Source organism: Archocentrus centrarchus, unplaced genomic scaffold (genome assembly GCF_007364275.1).
Source record: "Archocentrus centrarchus isolate MPI-CPG fArcCen1 unplaced genomic scaffold, fArcCen1 scaffold_26_ctg1, whole genome shotgun sequence".
NCBI classification, from domain to species: domain Eukaryota; kingdom Metazoa; phylum Chordata; class Actinopteri; order Cichliformes; family Cichlidae; genus Archocentrus; species Archocentrus centrarchus.
Genome location: NW_022060256.1, coordinates 5,901,509 through 5,928,224, shown reverse-complemented (window position 1 = coordinate 5,928,224; position 26,716 = coordinate 5,901,509). Strand labels below are relative to the sequence as shown.

Genomic DNA, 26,716 nt, shown 5'->3' with positions numbered 1-26,716 from the left:
AAACTTGTAAGTGCATTTTTTGTCCTACATTTACAGTATGTGTACATGTGTTGTCTTTTGTCCATGTCTCTCTATGCTCTCATTTCCTCTCTTCGTCTCTTCCTGTTAAAAGGGAGTTCTTCCTCCCTTCTTTCATCGAGTGCTGGCCGCAGGGGCCTGATACGGTTTTCTCTGTATTATTGTGAGGTCTTTGCCTTACAGCACAGGGTGGTGCTATATAAATAACATTCAGTTAAAAAGTGGAGTGATGGTAAAATGATAATAATAAAATACTAATAAAACTAACGGAAACTAAACAAATTAAAATTCAAAATGAAACAAAAAGCGAAAAATATAAAAGTCCTTGTTAGCGTTGCTGTGGTAACGGGTTAATGTTTCGACTTTTATTGTGAAAAGCCTTAGCGGATATCAGAAACGCCGCTGCAGACTGACGGTAACGGCTCCACGGCTGCCCTTGACTGTCACTGACCCACGTGAGTGCACTCAGTTACAAGTTAGTGTGATGCTAACTTAGCCAAACTAACCGGCGACATAAGAGAAACCCGACCTCAGACAGTCCGGGTGTCCGCTCAGTAAAACACACTGTGATTGACCTGACTTCCGGCTCGGTTCGGCTACGATGTCCTGCGGCGGTAAATCTCTGTGGTTTGTACTGCGGCGGTGTGTCGCAGTCAGACAGCTGACGGTGCCGACTGCGTCGGGCAGGTGTGGGTTTACTCAGCAGCGAGCTTGGACCTCGGCGGCCCGGACAGCCTGTGTGCGGAGGCTGTGTGAGCTGCAGCCCGCAGTGAGAAGCAGCCAGAGCGGCTTCTGTACGAAGGTTAGTCTCAGAGGTGCTCCGCATGGGTTAGCATGTGTTTGGGTCACAGAGGGGTGACTCACTTAGAAAAAAGAAACAGTGATTTCTATTGTGAGCTCTGTTGTGTTTGTTTTCCTTGTGATCTGGCTGTGATCTGTTGGCCTGTGCTGGTCCTAAGGTTAACACCTGCTTATTCTACCTGAGCTTTCATGGCTGTTTTTCAGCTCCTAGTCAGCATAAAGCTGCTATAACAGTGTCACCAAAGAGCATCATGAACTCAAGCTGATGACTCCTTCCAAAGTCCCTCTAGGAGCATGTCTTTGACGTTCCTTCTGAAGCATGCTCTAAATTTACTTTCATTTCAGTGTAAGCGCGATATAAAAACTGCACGTCCAGCATATGCAGGAGAAATTCCCTCAAAGTTTGTTGACTTTGTCCACAAATATGGTTTTAAAAGCTTCTCCCCCTGTAGGTTTTACTCCGGCCACCATCGCTTCTCTTTCAGAATCCTCCCATAAATTTAGATCGACAGTTTTTCACGTCTCTCTCATATAATGCAGCCGAGCCAACCCAGGGCCCAGGGCATGCAAAGGGAAAATAATGAATAACAGAAAATTGAATGGTAACAAAAAGAAAACTGGCATTTGTGTGTGTCACGTTTTGTAAATTAACCAGTGCCTACACTGGTTTAAGATATTGTTTGTAATGCATTTAATGGATGTTAAAATTAATAACATCAATTAATGTTATTAATTTTATATTTTTGGTAGTTTTGGTCCTCTCAAAAGTAGCTAATTGCCATAAATATTGAGGAAGCTGTTTAATTATCTTTATATGTTAAGTTACCAGCACTCACACCCCTTTACTAAATGAGCTTAGTTTAGTTCTCACACTGATGCACAACAGAAGGTTTTAAGTAAAGCTTATTTATAAAGTGATTTTAAGAACAAAAGTCACAAATTGCTTCACAAAATAAAAACAGATACAATTAAAATGGTATAAACAGATAAAACTAGATAAAAGCCAGGCTGCACAGGTGGGTCTTAAGCTTCCTTTTTAAAACTATCAGCAGTGTCCACGGATCTGAAGTCCAGTGGGAGCAAATTCCACAACTTGGGAGTCAAAACCTCAAAAGCGCACACTCATGTTGTCCTTAAGCCGGAGCAACGACAGCATGATCCAGGGATGATTCGCTCAGCCAGAGGAAGTTACAATAATCAAGGCGCGATGAAATAAAAGCATGTGTGATCATTTCTGTTTCATATTGGGACAATATATTTATTTATTTTGCTCTTCATCTTCCAGACAGGAGGAACCTGTGAGGATGAATACCCACCGCTGCCGGCCTATCAGCCTGAGTCAGAACCAGAGGCCAAGGAGGTGTACATCGTGCAGGTCAAAGGTCTCCCCTGGTCCTGCAAAGCTCAGGACCTCCTGCAGTTTTTCTCAGGTGAGAGTCTGAAGACTGGCACACCTGTACTTTGTAATTGATTTCTGTCACATACACAACATATGAGTAAATTAGATGTGAGGTTCATTTTCTGCCATTACCGTGCTTCAGACTGCAGGATACGCGACGGGGTGAAAGGCATCCACCTGACTGCGGACAGGCTGGGGAGGCCATCAGGACGAGCCTTCATCGAGATGGAGCACGAGGAGGATGTCAGCAAAGCTCTGGAGAAGCACCGGCAGTACCTCGGCCCACGGTTCGTTGAAGGTTTGTTCCAAACAGGACGCCCGTGTGAAAGAGGGAAAATGTCAGGAAAACTCCTTCAGCTTCTTCAGTTTCTGGATTTTGTGCTCTCAGTTTGTGCACACAGTTTAAGGGCCGGAGATTTAGTTCTTCATTTATTGATTCTTTAATTTAGGCTGTTTGTGTGAGTTATTTTTAGGCATATTTTTGCGTTTGTTAGAGAGGAGTCAGGAAAGAAGGGGTGGAGTTAGAGTGCTGGACACGCAGGAAGTGGCCTGGGGCGGACTCAAACCTGCAGCCCTGCAGTAAGGACTCCGGCCTTTAATACACGGTCGGTTTAGGTCCGTCCTTTTTTTCTTTAATATAAAATAAACTGTATCAGATGGTATTTGTGCGCAGCTACCTTTTTGTCGTGGCCATGCAGCTCGGTTTGTGACCCCAGTTACGACAAACACTGCATCCCTGGCTGTGATCTCTGTGTGGAGGAACAGTTGGGCACTTTCAGAGGAGGGTGCAGCTTCTGGCAACACATCCCTTCTAAAGCAGACATCCACAGCATATGATTAATCTATAATAGATAGGAAGCATTCATGTCCATTTCACTCATGAGGACATATTCTCCTGTCCTGTCTCAGTGTACGAAGTGACGAACGGCGATGCTGAAGCCATCCTGAGGAAAGCCACGCAGCCTCCAGCAGCTGATGGGGTGGTGCTGCTCAGAGGGCTCCCCTTCACCTGCACCGAGGTTGACATTGTCCACTTTTTTTCAGGTACACTGTGTTGCTAGATTATTTTATTTGAACTGAACCACATCAATGCAAATTCAACAGATTTACTTGCTAAAAGACCAAATAAAGGAATGTTGGCTATTAATTTAAAGTTCAGTGATTTTGGTTTCTCATCACTATGAAAACAAGAAACTTAAGAAAACTCCAACCTTCAGGGGATAAAGCTTCATCACTCACAGTCCTGGCTGTGCCTCATTAAGGTGGCGAATACATACGTAATGAGGAAAGCACCTTTCAGACACTGAGCCTCTTTAATAAATACTGACAGTGGGTTTTTAATGCAGAGAGAGGCTTTCATGCTGATGCAGACTGATGGTAAACAGGCCTGTAGTCTGGATGGTTTTAAACTCTAGAAGGAAAAGACATTTTAAAGCTTTTTGTCCCCCCGTTTTTGCTGCTTTAGGTTAACAAACTGTGTTTCACAGGTTTGGAGATAATGGAGAATGGGATCACCATGGTCACAGACTCCAGGGGAAGAAAGTCTGGGGAGGCTTTTGTGCAGTTCACGTCTCAGGAAGCAGCTGATGAAGCGCTGCAGAGAGACCGAGAGATCATAGGGAACAGGTAGGAAGCTGCAGAGACTCGAGACGGAGCACGCTGAAATCATCTTTCTTTAAAAATCATTTTTATGGGTTCTTGTGCTCGTTGTAATGTCGGCAGATACGTCGAGGTGTTTCCCAGCAGAAGTGATGACATTCACTCGACCAGGAGGAGGAGGACAAGTCCGTTTTCATCTCAGACCAGTTCCCAGTCAGTGAGCAGGAGGAGCGGTGAGGAAGTGCAAATCTTCCACTTAACATGAATATAAATATTAAAGAAAGCACAAGGACTGTTAGACCTGAGATCATAAAGTACATCAGGAGATGATGTAGTTGTGCAAATTGTCATTTAACATCATTTTAAAATGAAGCTCAAAGGCTCTCGTTTAGTTAAACACCTGTTGCCTCACCTCCTCTCTGTGAGACAGGTGAGGCAACCTAAAAGCTCTGGTGGGAGTACAGGTGAGGAGTCGGTCTGAATGAAACAGCAGGTGGTGCTAGACTCCAAAAACACGAGTAGAGCCTTGAAATTTGGCATAAAGTGTTCTTTACTCTTCAAAGATGTGCAGCGTGATATTCATATTCCTGTAATGTTTTGTACCCTTTGGCTGTTTTTATCTGAAGTGGAGATTAAACATGGAAGATTTCAGGACTCCAAATTAGGACAAAATAGTTCTGCAGATGGTAATAAGATGGCTTTTCCGGACTTCTACATGTGTTTTATATTTTCATTAATGTGGGGGGATTCCCCCATGGGTGATGGCTCTTGTTTATGATTAGCTTTTTGCCACAGAATATTAAACACTATTTCAGGACCACCTTTCCAACATCTGTAACGTGGATGTTCTGGGACAGCTTCAGTGAATATTTGGTTAAAAACCGATGGGATATTTAAGTGAGCCCCCTGAAAACTGTTCATCTCCTCCTCCATCAGCTCACCCTCAGAGCTCCACCGTCCCGCTGCACTACGTCCACGTGAGAGGACTTCCCTTCCAGGTTTCTGGAGAGGACATAGTGAAGGTAAAGTGGTTCACGTGTCGAGACGATGAAGCTGATTCTGCAGGCGGATGTGATTTTGATGCGTTCGTGTTGCTCTGTTGCAGTTCTTCTCTCCTCTGGTCGTATCTAAGATCCTGATCGAATGCGGTCCAGACGGAAGGCCGAGCGGAGAGGCCGACGTTTACTTCAGCTGCCACAGAGACGCTGTGGCCGCCATGTCCAGAGACAGAATGAACATGGGTGAGGACGTTGTTCTAGAGCAGCCTGCAGTGTTGGACCGGCTTCAGTTTTGCTTTTAGATTAAAGTTGGGCACAAAAGTGAAATAAGTAGTTAACCCTGAACTCAGATCTGCACTGAGCTGGAAATTTATTGGGTCCTAAAATCAATCCTACCTTTATAAATGTTACAATGTTTCATTTGTTTATCCACTGGTGTGCACTTTGTGGAAAAACCAGAGGGGAGAATCCTGAAAGGAATTCAGGATGCACAGTGGGAATATACACTCTGAATCCTGTTTAAGGATTTATTGTTAATTCCTGCTGAACTTCAGTGACACAAATTCCAAACTTACACATAAAAGCACAGCATTCATAAGCATGCAGTGATTAATGCAGTTCATTTGAGTCCAAATCTTTTCTGACTTAATTCTCTGAGAGTTAATTTTGCTGTGGGGATGTTATGTTTTTATGATATTATGTTTTTATTTTTAGGCCATCGATACATCGAGTTATTTCTCAACTCTGTACCAGACTGTGATGAAAGGTAGGAAACACTGAGCCACATCTACACCAATCTGTTAATGCACATTTTTAAAGGAATCTAAGTTTTTGTGTGAAACAAAAATTACAAGCTGGTTATTAAACACAGAAGACGGCAGTGCTGTTTCCTCTTTCTGGAAAGATATTTGGTCTCAAACTGACTCAGACAGGAAGAGACGTGAATTTATTATTTCTGTTCTGCACAAATTGCTCTGAGGCCTGTGCAGAGGTCAAAGTTCATCATAACCTGGATATTTTTTCCTTTATTTCACATAATCTTTAGCAGCGTCTGACCAATCACAGATATGGACCGAGTGGAATATTAGCAAACACAACCACGTAGCGCAGACTGAAAATGACCCACACCTGACGTTACCTTGGTTACATGTGTTTTCTCTCCTGCAGGTGAACGTGGACACGCGGACGCCAAACACACACACGGGATTCTGCTATTTATTTTCCAGCCCGACATGGACATCAAATAATAAACATTCCTGGTGTCACAAACAAAGCTGCCTTTATTTAATCAAATGGATTCTATTAATGCTCATTTTAGGCAAGATTTTTAACTGTTTGTCCTCTGAACCGCTTTTCCAGCTCAGGTCCACAGGATCGATACATTAATGTGCAAATTCTGTCTGAGAAAACTTCTGCTTTAAACGAAACAGGAAGAATATTCAGAGAAAATGAGTTTGTGGATTTAAACCATTTTTCATGCACAGTAAGAACAGTATGGATGTTTCTGCTGAGGCTGCAGGCCCTCTTAGATTAGTTTGATTTTCTTGGTTGGCCCCACTCTTACATGTATTTATACAGCCTGTATCCACAGAAGCTCTGCAATCTCAAATGTGGTTTTAATTTGCTGAACCAATAAAGAGGCATACACTCATAGATTTTCATACATTTATTGTTAAGCAAAGAAGCTGTCAATAATCACCTGTTAATCATCTTCAGCCACAACCCCCCCCCAAAAAAAAAATCATTTAACTAGTTTTAATCAACATTAGTTATAAACACACTGATACGCCTCCACTTCAATCCAGCCAGGCGGAGCCGAGCATTCAAAGGTGCTGTAACACATCCAGTTTATCCACACCAGACTCTGATGGGACTTAATGCTAAATGACTATGATTTTAAGCCTTTTTGTTAATGCCACTTCTAATGCACAACAGAAGGAAAAAAAGAAGAAGCCAGCTTTGTAAACTTAAAAAAAATCATTAGCTGAGCTTAGCATAAAGACTGGAACAAAAGACCAAAAATGTCTCCCGTGGAGCAGCTGTTCCCCAAACACAGAACCAGAGACCCAGTTTGAAATGTCACAAAGTGTTTCCCGTCCCACTATTAATGAGACACGAGACAAATTCAGGATTCAAAACAGGTCCAACAATATTGTGACTTCTTGTGGCCTACCAGGGGGCCGTGGGCCACACTTTGAGAACCACTGCCTCTACTTCACACATTGGTTTCTGTGTGGATTATCCAAAACACGGAATAGCATGTTAATTATTGATCTTTAAAGGTGGATTTTGTTACCTGTAGGAGGACTGTTGCCAGTATTTATGCTAAGCTTCTAACCATCATATTTAAGAAACAGACACGTTGGTATCAGTTTTTAACTCTGAAAGCAGTTATGGGTACTTCCTGCTGCCAACGCCTCTGCGCCAGATGACCCAAAAGTCCTACGCCCGTGACCGGACGGGCCAGCGGTGCTGGGGTGACCTACACAGTATTGGAGCGATGGCTTTAATGTTGTGGCTGAGCAGGATTTCTGGTGATATTATTTTGATTTAGGAAGTTGTCTTTCCTGGATTTCCAGTCTTCATTCCAGTTTACTTTAGAATTTCCAGAATACAAAAAGCTGAGAGAAATAAACATTTGTAACTTTTTTTTTATATATTACATGATATATATATATTTTTAAACATACAGTCTTTAAGAAAATAATGACACACTTAACGACAGTATTTGGTCAAAGATGTTTGTCAGGATTTTCCCTGTGAATGACTTCATATCCCGATCTAAGAAGAAACACCGAGGATCAAATTCCATTTTTTCCTTTTTTATCTGTTAAAACTGGGGATAGAAATGTGTGCATTAAACTTTGAGATGATGCAGGTGGGCATTTTTTTTTTTTAATCCAGCCATGTGATTTTTGCAAGTTTAGCTTAAGTGCCCACAGCAGCATAATTCACCCACACACACTGAACCGGAAGAAGAAGATAAATGTCTTCAGTTTTATTGTAAGGAAAACCTGCACACACACACACACACACACACACACACGGCTGTAATGGCAGACAGAGCTCCAGTTTTACTTATACATGCCTCTGGTGTGTGTGGGTTCATGTTGGTGATGAAGCGTACTGCTGCAGTAACAGTGAGTAGCAGGCGGTGCAGACGGTCTCTGGGAGAATGGAAGAAGGTAATGGCAGCTCTTTGGACACGCAGCTCTCACAGAAAACGCCGCTGCAGTTCTTACACTGTTTCTGCAGAGAAGCAGAAGAAAAACACCTCCGTTAAAGGAAACCACGGCTGGGGACGCGTTCCCGGGTTTCTCCAGCGAAAGGGGAACTGCGCTGCTCATTTCCAGCTCCATGTTTTTAGTTGTAGGTTCTACTAGAGCAGCTTTGCATGATTCACAGCCCAGAATGATCCTTATTCATCTCACACTGGGCTTTGGTGAAACCCCCGCAGTTCTTCATGTGTCTGAAACGAGCCATTTTAGCTCCTCCCCCTTTAAGGCCACCCTCGTGTGTCAAACATGCAGCCCGAGGACCAGAACCGGCCCGTCAAGGAGTCCAGTGCGGCTTTTTAAGATCTTGGGAGTTTATTGTTGTTAGAACCTGTGGCTTCAGACATGGTGCTCCATCACTCTGGGCTTTTTATTATGGTCAGTGCTTAAAAAGTGAGTGGACAAGAGGAGCCCACAGGGTTTGACCCAGAAGCTGATCTCCAGCGTGCCACAGAGCAATGAAGGAATTATGAAGAAGGGTCAACACTATAAGTACTGACTCTGCATAGATTTGCTCTATTTACCAATAAAAGTACTTATGATTGATTGATCTTCACTAAAGCTAATCGCTTTGGGAAGTTTTAATTATTTAAACACTTTCAAACACAAAAAAATATTCTTGATAATTAAAGTCCACAACGATCCTTCATAATTTGTACCTTTGTCCTCAGGAGGGAGTCGCCCTGCTCACACATGGTGCACACCGAAGGCTCGCTGATCACCAAGAACGACTCGTTCTGAGGAGAAAGAAAACAAACCTCTGAACGCTGTGAGGACAAACTGTCGCCTGCACGACATGCTGACAGGAAATCAAAGTGGCAAAAGGTAAAATCTCACCTGGTCATCTTTGTGATGTGACAAAGACCTATAAAGTTAAAGAGAGATATAATAAAGTGAATATTTTTACATAAATTTTACTTTATTTTCTGAAAGTGTGAGCCACCTACAGGCTGGAGCTCAGGCTGGTTTTGTCTTCACTCTGTAGCTGCTCTCTCTCCTTCTTGATTGACGGGGCTTCTGGGAGTTGCTGTTGGGGAAAAACACACACTCATAATACACAAGAGCAAAGCTGGCGGCTGTTCTTCGGACTTGGGCGCTAACATGAGAACACACTTACTCTTGGTACGTCCTCCGCTTGTCTCCTGTCGGTCCGAGGAGCGCTGAATGGCCGCGGTGAAGCACCGAGGTGATGCTCGCTCCTTCGCTCACGACATTTCCTCAGCTCCTGCTCCAAATTAGACCTAAAGCAACAAAATAATATGGAGGCAACAAAGATTTATAGCTCAGTTATAGCGCTGCTAACAGCTCAGCCACAGCTTAGAGATCACGTTTTCTACTCTGGCCCCAAATCACTGAAATGAACGTGTGCCTTTTATTTTTTTGGACTTCTCAGTGTTCCAAATGGAGCAGGAAGAGGTGCCAAACTGTACCTTTGCTTCCTCAGCTGCTCCGCCTCCACCTGCAGACTCTCGATTTTGTCTCCAAACTCCTGCTTGAAGAGCCGGTTGGCCTCCAAAGCCAGGTCCCTCTGCTTCTCGGCCTGTTTGCATCTGGTTTGGGGTGAGCGGGTGAACATAAACTCGTGGTAAAATAAAAACGTGATGAGGAGAAACATGGCTGGGAACAGATGTCAACTAAAAGAAAATTTAAAAAAACAAAACACGACTGAGGAAGAAAAGAAGAATCTGACGCTGGGAGACTTTAGCCAAAGAAGATGAAGCCGGCTGTGTTTGTTTAGCGTTTTATTAGCCTAATGATTACTACAGTTGACACCAATTTTATGTTCACATACAATTCAAAATTATTAATTAAATTTGCCCCTCCTTTCTTCTGTGCTGGACAGATGACCTGAACAAACCCCTCGGCATCAGTTCTCTCTGTCGGTCAAAAATATTTGACAACCTCACGTTTGGGGACGAATAACATTACAGCAACTCTGAAATATCCAGCATGGGTTTATTGGCACATTAATCATCAGTCCATCAGCTCTTTCAGGCCCCTCTCCTCTCAGACCTCTCAGACGTGTGACTAAAAGCATTAACGGGGCAGTTTTAAGAAACAAAAATCTGAAGTATAAATCTGATGCGGCGAGCACATCTGTCGGAAAACACAAGGATTAAAGGCTGCTAGAAGGATCGGTTCAGTCCACACTAAAAGCTGATGCTGGAGAGCCGCTGCAGGAGGTTGTAAGAAGATGGTTTTTATTTTCAACAACAAAGGAGCATCATACAGAAAAGATAACATCCTAGTTTGGTTATTTCTATATTAGGCAGGGTTGTATGTTTGTATTGAGGCTCATGAGAGCAGGAAGCTACTGCTGCAGCTGCAGCAGCTTCCCCGCTGCTGAGTTCAGGTTTCGGGCCTGCTTCACCAAATGTTTGTCACTAATTCAGAGATTTTTTTTTTTTCCAACACAACAGACGAACAAATGATGGAGAAAAATAATGAAAAAGGAAGTGAAGAGAGAGAAAGTGTGTCCATGAATATAAGCCATCTCCACTGTAAACACATCATATCCTGCTGTATTAAACGACACTCACCTGGTCTCCAGCTGTTTTATGGTCCCTGACATCTGGTTTATTTTGTCCTCCAGGCGACCGATGACTTCGCTCTTCTGTTTTGAGCCGGCATCGGTACTCTGCGGAAGATGATCCGAGTCATTCAGCTGATGTCTTTCCTCCATATACACACAGATGTGTGGGAAAAATAAATATCTTAGGGCTCTAATCCTCCTACAGCTCTTCTACAGGGAAGAGCAGGAGGAGGAGGAGGTTTGGGAATCTGGGCATCTCTGCTTAGACTACTGCACTTGTGACCAGGATAGGGGTCAGAGGACGGATGGATGGATATTTGACAACTGTGACCCCCCCTAGTTGATAAATTAATGCTGACAGGATGTTAGATAGCCAAACCAAGAAAAGACAAGCTCTATATTTTTGGAGCAAAAGTGTAGAAAGAGCATCTGCGCACCTTTAATCTGCAGTAAAACCCTGAGAGAAAAGTGAGGACGCAGACCTTTTAAAGCTTTTATGCTCAGTTAAGTATCAGAAGTGCCGCCTCACCTGTGACTTGTGGATGAGCTGTTGGTTGATGGCACGAAGGTCTTCCACCTGCTGTCTGAGCTCCACCAGAGCGTCCTGCTTCTCACAGATGTCTTTCTCCAGCATCTTCATGGACAGCTCCATCTCCTGCTTCATCCCAATCTGGACCTCTAGCTCCTTCTCCACATCCTGCACACAAGTCAGAACCACAAGACACGCTTGCTCAGACTTTATCAATTAGAAAAACATAAACGGGAAAGTCAAGATTAAGCTGCACGGCTTAAATGTGTCACCGCTGAACGGACAGAACAGGACGAGGAAATTTGGGTTTAAAAGCTCATGGAATCTGTGCATTTTACAGTGAAATCACGTCACTGTAAAATGCATAAAAACCTCTCTCTCCACATTGTAAAAGTGCATTTGTTACTGTAACAGCAGTGTATAATCCCTCACTGGTATCCAGAACCTAAACGCACCAGCCGAAGCAAAGTTTCCTCTTTGAGCTGCTTGCGTGTTTCGCCCAGCGCGTGTCCGTCTGCTGCTGAATCACTCCGTAATGCCTGAAGAAAACAGGAACGTTTGTTTTTACTACAAATTTCCAAATTCTTGCATCAGCTGTGGTATAAATGAGCAGATTAAGAAGTTCTCTTTTAAATGACAAATGCGTTCACCTTCCTGGACTCCAGGTGATACGAGCTCTCTTCCTTTACTCTCTCCACATCTTCTTGTAAAGTGATGATCCTGTTATTCGCCACTGCGAGCTGCGGGGACAGAAATCAACGAAGCAGCTCGGTAAACACAAAGTCCCTGCAGCCGTGCTGAGATTTAAAGAAGACAGTCAAGAGGAAACTCTGTGAGACCGACCTCCTCTGTCAGCTTCGTGTTGGACTTTTCCAGCGCGTCCACTTTGGCCTGCAGGTTGTTTACCGACGCGCTGTAAACAGACAGAAATCCCGTGAGCCGCCGAGCTCGGAAAGGTACAGAGAGTGAAGTGAGCTGATCACCCTGACAAACCTTAAATGTCTGTTCAGCTCTTCCACGTAGTTCTTCTGATCGAGAATCGCTGTGATCTGACCGTCGCTGAAACGCACAGAGAAACATGTAGTTACATATTAATTACAGCACTCAGCTCTTTAACATTTACTGCAGCCTCTTCAATAATGTGAAATCATGTTTATTTGATACTTTTTTCAAATGAATCACATAACACATGTATTTATATTTTTAGAGAAAGTCAGCATGAAAGCAGTGATGCCTTTCATTCTGCATCTGGAAGCAAATTAAGTTCATATTTCAACAAGTGTGACAGAACGTCTGACACTAGAACAGTACTTGAAAACTGTTTAGGTTGGAGGAAAACGTTTGATGGTTTGGGCTCATTAAATCGAAATACTTTCAGTTTTTCTCCTTTTAAAAAAAAACAAAACAATTTAAGTACAAAGACCCCACGTGGGAAAAATATGGCCCGAGGGCTGTGAACTGGACAGCTGGGCATCTCAATCCATGTCCAAATAAAAGGACACATTATGCTAATGAAGTTCAAGACTGTCAGTCAACAGAGGTAAGAGTACTCAGGTAGGAGAACAACATGTTTACCTTTTACCTTAATGAAGTGCAACCATAGTATAAAGAAGTGACATAAACCTGTGTTCTTTTAATGACCACCAGGGGGCACTGACAGTGGTTACAGAAGTCTATGAGAAAACGGCCCTCAGCTCCTTCGAGCTGCAGCTCAGTAAACACCTTCCTGATGACTTTATGGGCTCAGCTGCTAGCTTTCAGGCCATACTGAATAAAACAAACTTTATTCTATAAATTATGGTTGTTAGAGTGAGAGAGGAGGATTATCGGGGGAACGCTTCTTGGTTTCTCAGTCAGATCCATCCGACCAGTTTCAAAACACAGAGAAGAAGGCAGCTTCTTACTGAGACCTCACCAACCAGTGGGTGATTTCTGTCTTTTATACTGTCTGTAATTACAACAGCTGATAGCTCAGGGCTCGCGTATGAACATCCTCTGTGCAGCTCGCTTCAACGTGACTCCACGCACAGACATTTGACCATCTCGATTGTTCAGATCAGGCTAAACGACAGTTTCACGGCACAAAATGTAACTTATAAACATCTCACAGTTATAATTCATACTCATTGATCCAGTGTTTATGTCTATAATGTGACTCAATTTGTGGAATATTTCAGTTTAACTGTTCAACATGTGGTGCTTCACTGATTTAATTTACTTAGTTTGGCTTTTTTAAAGTCCTCTAAAAAACTTGTTGACTAAATCCATCTCAGGTTAGATGTACCAACAACCACCTAATAAACTCTTTGCAGTCAGCATCTATCGTCTGTTCTGGTGGCTATTTCAGTAAATCCCTGACAGAAGTCAGAAACAAAGACGCTCCTCTTCCACTGCAGAGTTACTGTTAATGGGACTAAAAAAAATCACGACGTGTTGCTCACCCCTCTGCACTCTTGCTGCTGTGCCCACCGTCTTTCAGGTACATGGAGAAATCGATCACCCCGACCTGCAGATGTAATAAGAAAAGGAAAGATCAATGATCACACAATCCAAACAAACTACGTGTGGAACATCTGCAGGCTGTTTTATTGGAGTCACCAAGTTGGGCACACGTTAGCTTTGTAACTTTCCTCCCGGCCTCATTCCCAACGCGACAGCTGAAGAAGAGTCTGACAAATGTGACCGACTTCCTGTGGAGTTACTGAAGTAAGAACAATCAGGAGCTGCACTGCTGGCCATTTTAACATACATGAAGCACAACATGACTTTTGTTGGCATTTTAATGTGAACTAATAACAGAACAGTAACTACTCATTGGTGATTGTTCAAATACACCTGCACAGGCACAAAGGCAGCCCAATATCGTTGCCTCCTTTGCCAACATAAATGGCCTCTGGTTTATTAAATCTTAATGACAAAATGTCAACACTCATAACATTTAAAGATTACAATTATTTTGCTTTCACATCTGGTTGTTATGCTCCATGCTACCTGCAGTTGTCAGATTCAGCCTTCCTGAAGCAGGCTGTTGGCTGTAAGGCAGCAAAGAGCTAATCTGCATTCATCCAGGATATTTTTAGGTTTTTGATTAAAGCCAGTGAAACTCAGTGAAATCGAGTTTACATCCTTGTTCCATACGGCCTTCTTTCTGCTCACACAGATCAGAAAATAATGCCACAGCACTGAGTTTACACCGGGGAGCGTGATTTTCCTCTCCCTCACCTCCTGAAGGAGTCGGGTCTTTTATTTAGTTTGAGAAGCTCAGTGGTGTCAGAGGTGAAGCTGAAAGCAGACTAACCTGCGAGTCCAAGTCCTCTCCCTTCATACACAGATTGGCATCGATGACATTTAGTCCAACAAGCAGCCCGGCAATGACGGCACCTTCCTCCTCCATCATCAGCGCGTTTGGCTCATAAAATTCACTACAGAGAGGAGACAGAGAGCGCCATGAGATCAGGCAGCAGGTTTTCAGGTGTGTGCCTGCAGTTCCGCCAATGGCCTCTTGAGGCAGGCTCCAAAACTGAGGTCAGGTAAGTACGACAACAGACATCACTGATACAAACTGAACAGCAGCAAATCGTAAACTCACTTTGATCAATTAATATAGCTCACAATCTAGACTTAGAGAGCTTATAAAAAATGAAACCTGTCAGTCACACTGAGTGTTTTTAATGGTGGTCACAGGGCGTGCTGGTATGAATGGTGGGACATCGTTTTCTTTCGTAAAGGATGCTCCAGTGTGTCCTCTGCTAACGGAGATAATATAAAGGAAACAGTGAAGCGCCCTTCTTCAGAGAATCTGACCAGCTCCTATCATGGCTGCAGATATTTCAGGGTCACTTCACTCGTTTAGGAATAAAAATCAGTTAAATTCAAATTAAAGATGTCGATGTCAGACATGCAGTGAACAACGTGTGGCCGCCTGCAATAACCTGGTTAATACTTCTCTCTGTTGTAACAGTTGGTTCGCCTGGACCTCAACATGCGTTTCAGTTTTACCGCGAGCAGTTTTGATCGGGCGATGACGGTTTTAAGCAACCGTGTGTGCGTCATCAGGGGCGTGGCTGCTTTAACTTTCAGGTGAATGAAGACTAAGCTGCCTGCTCACCTTCACATCCACTAAGCCAAGTCAATGAACTGAACCTTTCCATCATGTTTGTGGTGTTTTTTCCCCTTCTTGTGAAATTTAATGCAATTACCTGACAAATAATACAACATGTTATACAGGTAATCGTACTTACAACCCATACAAGACATCTGTGGCTGAATTTTGTAGTATTATGTAGTTAGCAGGTACATCATGTTCACCTTTTGATATAGAGTCTTTGCCCTCAGCGAATATTAAGCTTCAAACCCACCTGAGCAGGTCCTTTCTGTTGATGATGGTCTTCATGTAGTCTGAGAGCTTCTTCTGCATCAGGGCCAGTCGTAACCAGGCGCGCCCTCTTCCCAGAGGAGTTCTGGCATCAAACATGGGAGGAGTTGTGAGATGTGCATACACTTACAGCTCCTAACAACCCGTCCAAAACCTCCAGGCAGTTTTGGCACTGTTTAAAGCTCAAATAACATCGTTAAAATCTAAGGAGAACATTTTAAACAAACTCACTTGAGGCCAGGCAGGTCTTTTACGCTGGCAGTGATCTCGCCTGCCTCAGGCGTCAGCTTCTCCACCAACTCCAGCGGCCCCCAGAAAGACTTGTTCTGCCCCAGGAAGGTCTTCTTAGCTGACGAGTAACAGACAATGACAGACAGAATGACAGAGGTCTCAATCTCATGTTTTCCTCTCAAACTCTAAAGAGTTTTGGGAGACGATATAAATGTGGTCTTTACTTTTCAACCCGTGCTTCATGCAGTGCTCCATCACGACAAAGAACTGCTGGAGGGGTGCATAGTCGGAGTCGAGCGTGCGTCCGAGGTTGAGCGCAGACTCGATCAGGCCCTTGATGCTCAGTTTGGCCATGTTCATCAAGTTAAGCCTTTCGATCGCGATGGGATCCTTGGGATCTAAAAGAGGAAGGAAAAGAAAGAGGGAATGGTCTTTAATAGTTCTCACAGCACTGACCACAGCGGGACTGAGTCAGCTCTTTATTTCCAGGAAGTTAGAATCATGACTACACAACAAGACAACAAAAACTCGAGCTTTTAGAAATAAAAATGATGTTTGGACTCCTCAACCAGCTTTATGAGTAGATAAAAGGAGAGTGCAGGTCCTCCCTATGAAAATCACTGTACATCAAAACATTTTATACACTTATTATAAAGCATAAAACAGCTTTGAAAGAGAAATTGGTTCAATTAAGAGAATGCAACAAATTTAATGCAGTCCACTCGTTCTGTATGTCTGATTCTGATTCATTATTTATGTCAGCGTTAAACACTCAGAGGCTTTTAGTGGAGGAGGTCTGTGGCCTTTTAGGCAGATTTATTTACATTATTAATACAGTTACACAATGCAGCATCTTATTCTCTAATGACATGTAAACAGAAAGCAGCAAAGAAATTTGGCATAAAATGGTATAAATCAGTATTATCATATTAATAGCTGAGAGAAAAATAGAAAAGCTCTCCTCAAACCAGAAATCTGGAAAACAACTAAACAACGAGAAACTGAGCCGATTAACGAGGACTTCCTGTCCCGCTCAGTCAAACAGGAAAGATGCCGACAGAAGTGAAATCCTTTATGTTGTGCAGACAAAAAAGGAACTGCAAAATTACATGCCAGACAAATATATTAAATATTCACAATAAAGTGCACAAGTATTATTATTATTGTAGCTGCTACAGCCTTCATCCACAACTTCGAGTCATTAAACTGGACTTTTTAACTGTGTTTTTGCTGTTGGTGCTTTTTGGACCATTTTAATGGATTATCAGACTAAAATTATAACTTCCTGTGTGATACCAACCATAGAAGAAATAACACAGCAGTGGCCAAAATGCTAACACTGAAACTTCAGAATTCAGAGTTTTAAACCAGTGGGTGGTGGCACTGTGGGTGTGCCCATCGTTTATAACATTTTTGGTGGAAACTATACATCCGTAGCTTCATTCAGCTGTGAAAAGTGAAGCCAGTGCTTAAGTGCATTAAAGCAGCATTCTTCCTAATGTAGCCAGCAGGGGGCGACTCCTGCAGTTCTTACAAGACCTTCAGTTGTATAGAAAACTGGGATAATAACCTTTAGATTTCCTTCATCTGATAAACATATGGGCTCAGTCACTCAGGTCAGGTCTTCCTGAATAGTGCATGAAGTTATTTTGTAAATTATGGTGCAATTAGAGTCAAAAAGGCACATAAAGCAGAGTAAAAGCTTTACTGTGTGATAAGTTACAATCCTATGAGTGTGCAGTGACCCTCGGTTTCAGAACCACCCCTCATTTATCACCTCCAGTCTTTAAAAACACACTAAGATCGGTGGTGAAAACACACAGCAGGACCTCATCAATCAATATGTGATGTCACAGTGGCTACAGCCATAGAGTCTATGGCAGAAATTAATAAGAAGAATAAGAAATATTTTATTTATCCTATTTTTGGTATTCTTTTGTTACAGCAGTTGAAGTCATAATAAAACTATTATAAAAAAGTTGTTATACAATAAAAGCATTATATGCATGTGGGCTGTTGGAAAAATGCTCCGCTGCAGGTGGTGGTAAGGATTACCCAGCTTGTTTAATTAGGTCATGTGGGTAAACTGCATGTACATTAAAATAAATTAGGAGGATTTTTCCATTCATAGAGCATTTTGGGAGCTCTCCCCAAAAGGTTTTACCCACCAATGTGATAATACAATTATTTTTCAATCAGTTTTACTCAAATAAAACAAACTTGTGTTCATCAGAGTGTCAAAAATAACAAGAAAATGTAACAATTTCTGTGCAAAGTGAGTGAAAAGGAGAGATAACTTAAATATTGATGAGCAAACTAAAAACAAGAGCAGATGCCTCTGTTGTCTGTTAATGGGCTTCTGTAATGTCATTAAAGAGGACTCTTCAGCGGTGTAGGCTGAACGCTGCAGTGTTTCATTTGCCAGCTGAACTGCCTACGAGGGCCTGCCAGTCGGGCTGCTCGGTGCTCAGTAGGTGTGGCAGGTTTAAGAACCACAAAAACAGAGCACACAGTTACAGATATCTGCTTACAGCAAGGGTTGTGATCGCTGCTCAATCTAATTGGCTGCATTCAGTTGCATCCTGCTTCATCAGTGGGAGAAAAACAAAAGTAAATCATCGACACACAAACACGGTTTTTTCAGGGTGACGTTTTTTAAGCTTAGGAACAACAGCTACATATACTTGAATCCTCCCAGCAGGACCGGCACTTCCTGGCTTTTTTGTTGCCCCCCCTCCCCCCAGCTTATTTACAAGTGGCGTCATCCTGCTGCGTAACCCTCAGTGAAATCAAACCCCCCATGACACAGCTCACACAGTTCACCAGGTGAAACATGTAGCTTCTGGTGTCCATGATGTACACCACCACGCCCTAGCAGATGCCACACGAGCACTTCCTCAAAACACTGAGCTCATCTGTCACATTACCTTCATGGACCGGCTCGGGGTCTGGCGTGAGCGAGATGTCGTTGAGCTCGCGGAGGCACAGCCACTCGCCGTCGACAGAGACACGAAAGTTGCACAGATAAATGGTCTCCCTGGCAGCCTGGGTGATCTTGTCTGTGGTGGGAGTCGGGGTTTCGCTCTGAGGCGTCAGATCAGACATGATGACTCAGCTTGTGCGAGGCAAGACTAACACCACCGAAGGGGAAAGGGGGGGGTTTTAAAAAAAAAGACGCAGGAGCTTTTGTTCCAACAGCCAGGGAAGGCCAAAAAGAGGATGAAGGATGAAAAGAGAATCAGAGAAGGAAACAAAAAGGACACGACAGGAAAGGCCCACAGCAGCCTTCAGCAGGTGTTAGAAAGGGTGCTCCTCCTCTTTATGCATGCATCCTCCTCTCCTCCTTGCTACAACTGGGTGAAATATGCAGCTGTCTGTGCCTTCTACTCCTCCACCTCCTCCTCTTCAGCCTCTCGTCATCCCCCTTTGTGCCGACTGGGGATTTAAAATGCAACAGAGAGCACCGTGCTGAAAAATCACAGCCCTCCTCCGGTCAGCTTAGCACCAGTTCTCTGTGATTGGACTGCCCGTGCACCGCAGTGAATGCTCTGGGTGGGTGTTGACCAAGATGGCTGACAGCAGTGCTGGGTACAGCAACACATCGTCACGTGAGCAGATGGTGCATGCGTAAAAAAATAAAATAAATGGGGGAGGAGGAGGGGGGTCCCCGGAGTAACCAACCAAGGCTAATGATGCAGCAGCGTGTCTCTAAAGCATCAACAGTACCCCCTCCCCCCCTCCTGTGGTCTGAAACACAGGCCTGTCATTTGACAATGAAATTATTGAGCTGGCTGCAGCAGAAAAACATCAGCAGCAGTGAACACGAAGGGTAATAGGGCCAAAGGTCCCAGGGGTCAGAGGTACAGCTTCCCCAGGCCTAACACCTTCACAGTCCGGCTGGATACCGACAATCAGATAATCAGATACTGATACCGATACCATCAGCATCACTTCAAGAATACTACAAGAAGAATAAACATTTGACACATCTAACTGAGAAAGAACCCACACTCAGAGATGAACATTAAATCAACGTGAGTGGAAATCAGAAAGGCGGCAAAATTTGGAGCTTTCATTCAATTATTTTGCTTATTCAACTTAAAAGTCGACTAAAAGCTTTTAATCCCCGGGGGGGGTTTGGTGGTGCCTGTTTACTACACAGGTTTGCCACAAAATATTACCTGACACAGTCTGCCTTTACCACCGTTTATGTGCACTCCAACTGTAAACCTTCCAACAGACATTAAATAGTAACGGTTATTTCTGCTGAAGGTTTTTCTGCTTGTGTTTTTGTGTTTTTCTGGACTGAATCTTTGAGACTGTGATTCCCATGTGCTCAAAACACAGTAGAAAAAAAAGAAATTCAAGTCAACATGGAGGTAAAAGTGAGTCAGTCCCCACAGGCTCACTTGGCAAAACATGCAGTTTTAACTTTCTGTGGTCTCTGGTCACCACGTTGCTGTGAATTGCTTCCAGTGTGGACCGACTGGTCTGATAACTTATCACTGCCTCCGCTTTTCAAAATGTGGTCAAAAAAAAATGATCCAAGCTATAAAAACGACTAAAACCCAATGGGTGACATCACTGCAGCTATGCCCACCTCTTATACTGTCTGTGTTTTTTGTTTTTAAGAAAATATCAATCTTTCCATATCCAACATTTGTTCTATTGTAAATAGTTTTGGTGTAAATATTTTCATTAGCACACACTCATCAGCTGCTTCACGGCTGTTACATATTAAAATCATACATATCAGTCAGTTTTATCTTTTCAAATAAATGACTGAACACAGGCTCTGTGTCAAACTTTCTTTCAAATTAAAGATTTTCTTCAAGGTTTTCGAAGCTTCCTCTCAAACAGGGCTGCAACTAACGACTATTTTGATAATCGATTAGTCATCGACTATTGAAACAATTAGTCGACTAATCGGATTATGTATCACATAATTATGAAATGACACTTATTTAGCTATCAGCTTTTACATTTTGCATAAGCAGGGCTTTCAAATTGTTTTGGAGTAGCTGGGGGGGGCATGTCAAAGTACCAGGCGCCGAGACCGAAGCCATGACGGCAGCAGACGATATGAATAGTCACATGGCAGTCGTGAATTAATCAAATGGCTCAGATTGAAAGAACGTAAATATAGTCACGTGCGTCCACGTGGCGCTGGATACGGAGAAGGTGGACAGCACAAAATTTTTTTTTTAGAAAAATTAAAAAGTAGAGGGCGCAGAGCGGTGGAGTAGGTGGAAAATGCGCCTGAAAGCCCTGCATAAGGTTATTTAAAATGTGGTAGTAACACATACTTAATTCAAAACTTTTAATCAGGTTTGCTAATGATATAACTTTAACGGTCCATTTTTCCAACCATTAAAAAAAAGTATATAGTACTTTTTCGTCCCTGTAAAACAAAGTTGGCACAGTTTCACCAGTATCCCATCACTAAACGTGCCGCTGAATGCTATCCGGTCTTTAAGTCGGACATCATTTCTGGGTCCAAATGCTTCTAAATAAACAGCAACGGTATAACCAATGACTGTTCACTATTAAAGATGATTGTAACATACACAGCTGAGTGTGTTTTTTTCGAGTTAAAACAACCAGGGACACAGCATTGCGGAAAATTGATCACGTGACAGTTTGGACCCGCAACTGGAGTTCTACGTCATCACTTAACAACCGGATTGCGCATGTGTGAAGCTCGCCAGAGATAGACAGACAGGAAGATGTCTCACTACGTTAAAAAAAAAATCACCAGTAATAATAAACGACTATTATCGACAATTAAATTCGTCGTCAACTATTTTTATTGTCGATTATTGTCGACTAATCGTTGCAGCCCTACTCTCAAATGGATAACAACATTAAACAGAATCTCCCAACATGCTAACCAAAACACTTTATGCTGCTGTTTCAAACTAATTTCTTTTTTTATTTAAACCTACCACTCCTCTTTACTTTTTTTTTTAAGGACTGTGTTGTTTTTCATTTAACTTGTAGTAAAAGGCCTGGTGTGCTGAAGGAGAATGAAGATGTGAAAGCAAACGAGCATCCGTTTCGATAACGCCGTGGTTAACTCTGTCATGACCAAGCCTACAGTAAAGACTCCATTTCTTAGGAAGGTTTCTAACCGAATAAAGCGACCCTGAAGTATCTGCAGCCGCGATAAGAGTGATAATTATATCCCCTACTTCTAAGAGCAGGTCAAAACCTCTTAATAGCAAGGAAAGATGTTTGAATGCTTCCTTTATTACCTTCTTTAACAGAGGAGACGCTGGACCATCCTATATGAAAGTAGATAACGCCATCCCACAGCTCATCACAGCGCACTGCAGCAAATGATCAACATGACTGACAGGTGGTAAACATCATTTCATCTTAAGGGCTTGATGAAAAAGGCAACTGGACTTCTTTAAGTTTTTGAAGATGTTTCACCTCTTCAGTTCTAAAAAGAAGCCTCTTAGAGAGAGGTACACTGGACCGTGAACTTTCTCCACGGTCCCCAGGCTGAAAGGGGTGGAGCGCCCACCTTGGGTTAGGGATGAGATGCAACTTTAAGTGGAGGAGATCAAATATGTCAGGGTCACGAGTGAGTGAAGAACAAAGCAGCAGCCTGAAAGACAGCCTGGTGCAGCATCTACACTGCTGTGGATCTGAGTGTTAAAATGAAGCTATCAGTTTACCGGTTGATGTGACTGAAAGACTGAGACTGTGGATACAAGCAGCGGACATGAGCTTCCTCCAAAAGGTGTCCTGGCTCTGTTATTCAGAAAAGGCTCAGAGCCAGGAGCCAGCGGAGGAGTTTTGTCCATGTGTGGACAGACCCCACAGGAAGAGAGAAAATGTGTGGACAGAATAAATTATTCATCTCATAGTGGCAGATATTTTTTTATCTATTTCTGTCTTTTTTTTTTAATTCCAACCTTGTGTATTAACTAAATGAAACCCGCCACAAACACATGAGGTGAACTATCAACGATGAGCTATTTATAGTCCATCCTTGAAGTGTAGTTTTAACACAACAGACCCACGTACACAGCAGCCACCGTCCCGTTATTAAGCAGCCTGGTTTGGGCTGTTCTAGTTTCCCTAAAGTATCCTCATGAATCCTCCTTCACCTTCAGGTAGTTAGGAAAGGGGGGCAGGCGGTCATTTTTTGAACTGCAGCCCCAATCAGGTGATAAATCTGTACAACAACAACAACAACAACATGAACAACAACAACAGGCGCAGCCGCAGCGCTGTAAGGCAGGTCAACCAAGACTGTCAAAACACATGACACACGTTCACATATCAGCCGAGATACAACACAGAAGAACACACGGCAGAAAACATTAATTTGAGGCTGAAGTCAGCCATCATGTGATGTGACCTGTTACCTCCGCAGCTTCAGCTGCTGCCACTTCATGCGGCTCCGAGCTGTTTGTTTACGGACGCTGGAAAGTTAGCAACGATGCTAGCACCGTAAACCGCCGGGCTACAATTGGTATTCTCAGTAAATCAGGAAGCTAATGTTAGCCGGAGGGGAAAGGTGTACTTACTGAAGTCGGTCAGTACTTACTTCTTCGCCTCGACTCGATTCTTTCAATCTGGAAGTCATACTGCCGGAGCGGAGCGGGCGGCAGCGATCCAGCCTTTGCGAACCGCAGGTTGGTCGAGTTTAAAGCCTCCCTGAAGTAGATCACCGAGGTCGGGGACAGAGTTTCGTCCGGGCTGTCGGCGTGTCCGTTTTCATCGGAGGAGTTTCGTCTCCCGGAACTTTCTGAAGATGCCTGCAGAGGAAGATCTCCCGGCGGTACATCCCGCTCCGCCATCCTCCCTCCGGTCAAATATGTTTCATGTGACCGGGGGAGGGAGGGGGGCTGTCGGGCAGTATCAGCTAGTTAGCTGCGGTAAGCGGCGATTAGCACCGACTGGATAGTGAGTCACTTTACAGCCAAACCTCTCTAGTAATCACTCCGCCTTTCGTCCTGTCGCCCATAACCTCCCCGTGACCCGGAAATAACGAGGTCTCAGCATTTTGATCAGATTTGTTGCCAATTTCGCGAGAGTTTCGGCGCTGGATCAGCAACCCGTCACATGTCAGAGCCGATACACGAGGGAAGGTTAGACAGCAGGCGCAGACGCACGGCTGAGAACGGAGCCCTATTTTTCCCATGATTCATTGCGACACATGTCAAAAGGAGCTTTTCTTTCTTTCTTTCTTTTTTTTTTTTTTTACCTTTTCTGCGCTATTTTTATATTAGTGTATTAAAAATAGACACTTAAAGCATTTAGGTGTATAAATAGTGCGGTTTATAAGAAAAGTTAAAAAGTAACCTTTCATTTTTTCCCCCACAAACAAAGGATTTAGCCAACATCCGCGTGCCAGCTAAAAGCCCCAAAATGAAGAAAACCTGGATTCTAGCTCGAAGTTGTTACAAAGAGCAATACAGTGGTTTAAATTAAGTTATATATTTTAAGCAGTATTTTAACTTATAAGATAAAAGCCATAAATCACAAAGGAAAAATGTTTGCATACATTTTGTATTTTTCATCTTTTCTTAAAAGGCGAGAAATGTTTTTACTCTTTGGAAATTTTTACACTTTATACACTACCCTGTTTTTCTGAGCCAAAACAAACAAACAAAAAGCCCAACTTTGGGTATATTCTGGGACAAAGAAGACCAAATATCAACACTGGAAAGTTTTGCCTACATGTCTGAGGTATTTTGAAGTGTTTTTTTGATAGCAATGACATCAAATATACAAACAGTTGTTTACCATGTATGACGGTTGTGTCCCATATTAAATCAAGTTAAGGTGGAGGTGAAAATGACAAAGAATATACAACGCATAAATATACTGAAGAGTAGCAACAGCAACGGGACATAAATGTGTTTATTATATAGGGATCCATCACAGGGAATTACAATGAAAGGCTAACTTACAATAACTGTCAGAAAAGGGAGAAATGAAACAGCTGTGAGACCCAAACCCAGTGTTTGGGTCCTACATTTAAGATCTAACCTTGCAACACTGTCAAGATGTTTTTCTGTTCGCAGGTCTCACATAAAGAAAAGTGAGCTCTGTTACATGTGATACTCATAACTGACAATAGGAGGAGACTCAGGACCAATGAAACTGACTGGAAAATCCACGGGCCTTTTTCTCCTCTGACATTTTAATAGAAAGATATTCCTGAGCACCAGGCCCAGGAGTTAAAAAAAAAGTAAGAAATCCCACATCTTGCAGTCCTGATTGTTTTTTCTCTTGGTCTTTCAAAACAATGTCCAGATCCGGATATGAAGGTTTCAAAGAAATCCAGATTCCAAATGAATTTTAAAGTTTTGTAATTCTGTGTCTTGATTTTTATTAATGTTAGTTTTAGTTCCTCGTGTCTCATTTCTGTGTTAACATCTTGGTTCCCCTGTGTTCCCCAACCTGATGCCTTGTTAAGTGTTACTCTTCATATCTGTAATAATTCTTTTTTACTTATTTCCTGCTTTGCTTTGGAACTGATGATGACTGATTCAGATTAAATTAACTGCACAGAATGATGCACTCATGACCCAAATAATGACCTCCTGCTCTGCAGCTCCAATTTACAAAGCCATCCAGTGGGCCAGACTGGACACTTTGGCTGACTGACTCTGGGCCACCTAGCTGAAAATATCACAAATATATGACACAGCAATTTTATTTGCATTAAAAGGCAATTACAATTTTTATTATTTGAAACATAGAGCTTAATGATAAGTGTCCTGTGTTTGGGAAATCTGTTCAGTTTGCTGCATCAGGTGAGAGCGGGATTCTCAGAAAGCTTTTTGTTTTCCCTCACAGACAGCTGCACAACATCTGTCCACCAGTTCATGCGCATATCGAGGTTTTTTCACTCCTTTGCTGACAAAGTGTTGTAAACAGTGTGCACGTACACCACTCTAACCAGAGCGATATGGATCCATGACCTGAACATAACTCCATCAAACGTCACTTAGGCTGGACTGTGATGTATTTCAAGGAAATTCCAGATGCTTACTCTCATGAAATTCTTCAATAACTGGAGTGCTTTCAGTTTTCTGATCCGCCATCCCTGTTCTTCCTCACTGCAGACATTAATCCAGCTCTCCAGTCTTGACATATTTGTTTATGTCCTCAGTCTGCTCCTAATCCATCTCCATTTCCTTTGCCTCACAGCTGTGCATTTCTGGCCCCCTGTTTTATTTCAGGGTTTATTGATGGTTACAGAAGTTGTTGCTTTAGTCTGCTAGATGCCTGTTTTCAGACTTTGGCATTTCTGTAACTTCAACTAGAACAGAAAGTATTTGAACAGATTTTGTCTGAATGTAGAGATGATGTTCAATATGTCGGTTTATTTATGGATTAAAATTAATTAATCTATAAACTAGAAAGATTTTGATCTAATCTTTGGTTAATGTTCTTGTTTACCATCCAGCCATCCATCCCAGCCACCCCAGGAGGTTCGTGTTGTATTCCAACACCTTGGTGCTTGGGGAAACACCAAGATGCTGCAAGTCAGTGAAGAGACATCATTTTTCCAGCTTTTCCTTGGTCTGCCCTGGGTCTGGACCTGGTTCTGCCCTGGGTCTGGACCTGGTTCTGCCCTGGGTCGGGACCTCTTTAATTGGAGTCTCACTAAGGACATGCCCTGGAGGAGCAGCAGTTCTGCTCTGAGCCCGTTCCCAAAATCCTCACACCTGTGTGAATCACCACCTTACCATGGTGGAAGGGTTTGCATGCCCATGTGACTCCAAGAGCTATGTTGTTAGGGGCAGCTCGGCACAGCAAACTGGTCCTGCTTGAGGGCTCAGACTAAGTGCGATTAAAAAAAAAAACCTTGTGAAGAGAACACCAAGAACCCTCTCCTCAGTCTGGGACAATGACCCACCCTGTAGCCAGGTCTGGAGGATGGAGCTCAGGCCTCAAGCCATGGGCCCTGTCTCTGCTCAGCCCGAGTG

The 26,716-nt window shown here is 43.0% G+C and overlaps 2 protein-coding genes across 5 annotated transcripts; one reads left to right on the top strand and one right to left on the bottom strand.

The window, feature by feature from the left end:
- Positions 1–379: 379 nt before the first annotated feature.
- On the top strand, positions 380–6,450 carry grsf1 (G-rich RNA sequence binding factor 1). Its single transcript, XM_030723540.1, has 10 exons — positions 380–820; positions 2,105–2,249; positions 2,361–2,516; positions 3,128–3,262; positions 3,706–3,844; positions 3,941–4,050; positions 4,754–4,839; positions 4,923–5,058; positions 5,530–5,581; positions 5,983–6,450. Exons 1-10 carry the CDS (start codon positions 620–622, stop codon positions 5,984–5,986), a joined length of 1,164 nt encoding a protein of 387 aa, XP_030579400.1. The 5' UTR covers positions 380–619; the 3' UTR covers positions 5,987–6,450.
- Positions 6,451–6,517: 67 nt separating this feature from the next.
- Positions 6,518–23,887, bottom strand: rufy3 (RUN and FYVE domain containing 3). Of its 4 annotated transcripts, none has more exons than XM_030723477.1 (18): positions 23,320–23,887; positions 15,983–16,156; positions 15,759–15,876; positions 15,511–15,612; positions 14,451–14,574; positions 13,594–13,658; positions 12,146–12,211; positions 11,996–12,065; positions 11,803–11,892; positions 11,608–11,691; positions 11,153–11,320; positions 10,631–10,728; positions 9,521–9,640; positions 9,208–9,331; positions 9,038–9,117; positions 8,928–8,955; positions 8,750–8,827; positions 6,518–8,064 (listed from the first exon to the last, which is right to left on the bottom strand). In XM_030723477.1, the coding sequence occupies exons 1-18, from the start codon at positions 23,570–23,572 to the stop codon at positions 7,921–7,923; spliced, it is 1,986 nt and encodes a 661-aa protein (XP_030579337.1). In that variant the 5' UTR covers positions 23,573–23,887; the 3' UTR covers positions 6,518–7,920. The 4 variants fall into 4 exon arrangements, with proteins under 4 accessions (XP_030579337.1, XP_030579338.1, XP_030579339.1 ...); XM_030723478.1 differs by lacking the exon at positions 23,320–23,887 and adding an exon at positions 18,686–19,323; XM_030723479.1 differs by lacking the exons at positions 6,518–8,064; positions 8,750–8,827; positions 8,928–8,955; ... (1 more) ...; positions 9,208–9,331; positions 9,521–9,640 and adding an exon at positions 9,816–10,474 and having other exon boundaries at positions 23,320–23,886.
- Positions 23,888–26,716: the final 2,829 nt, after the last annotated feature.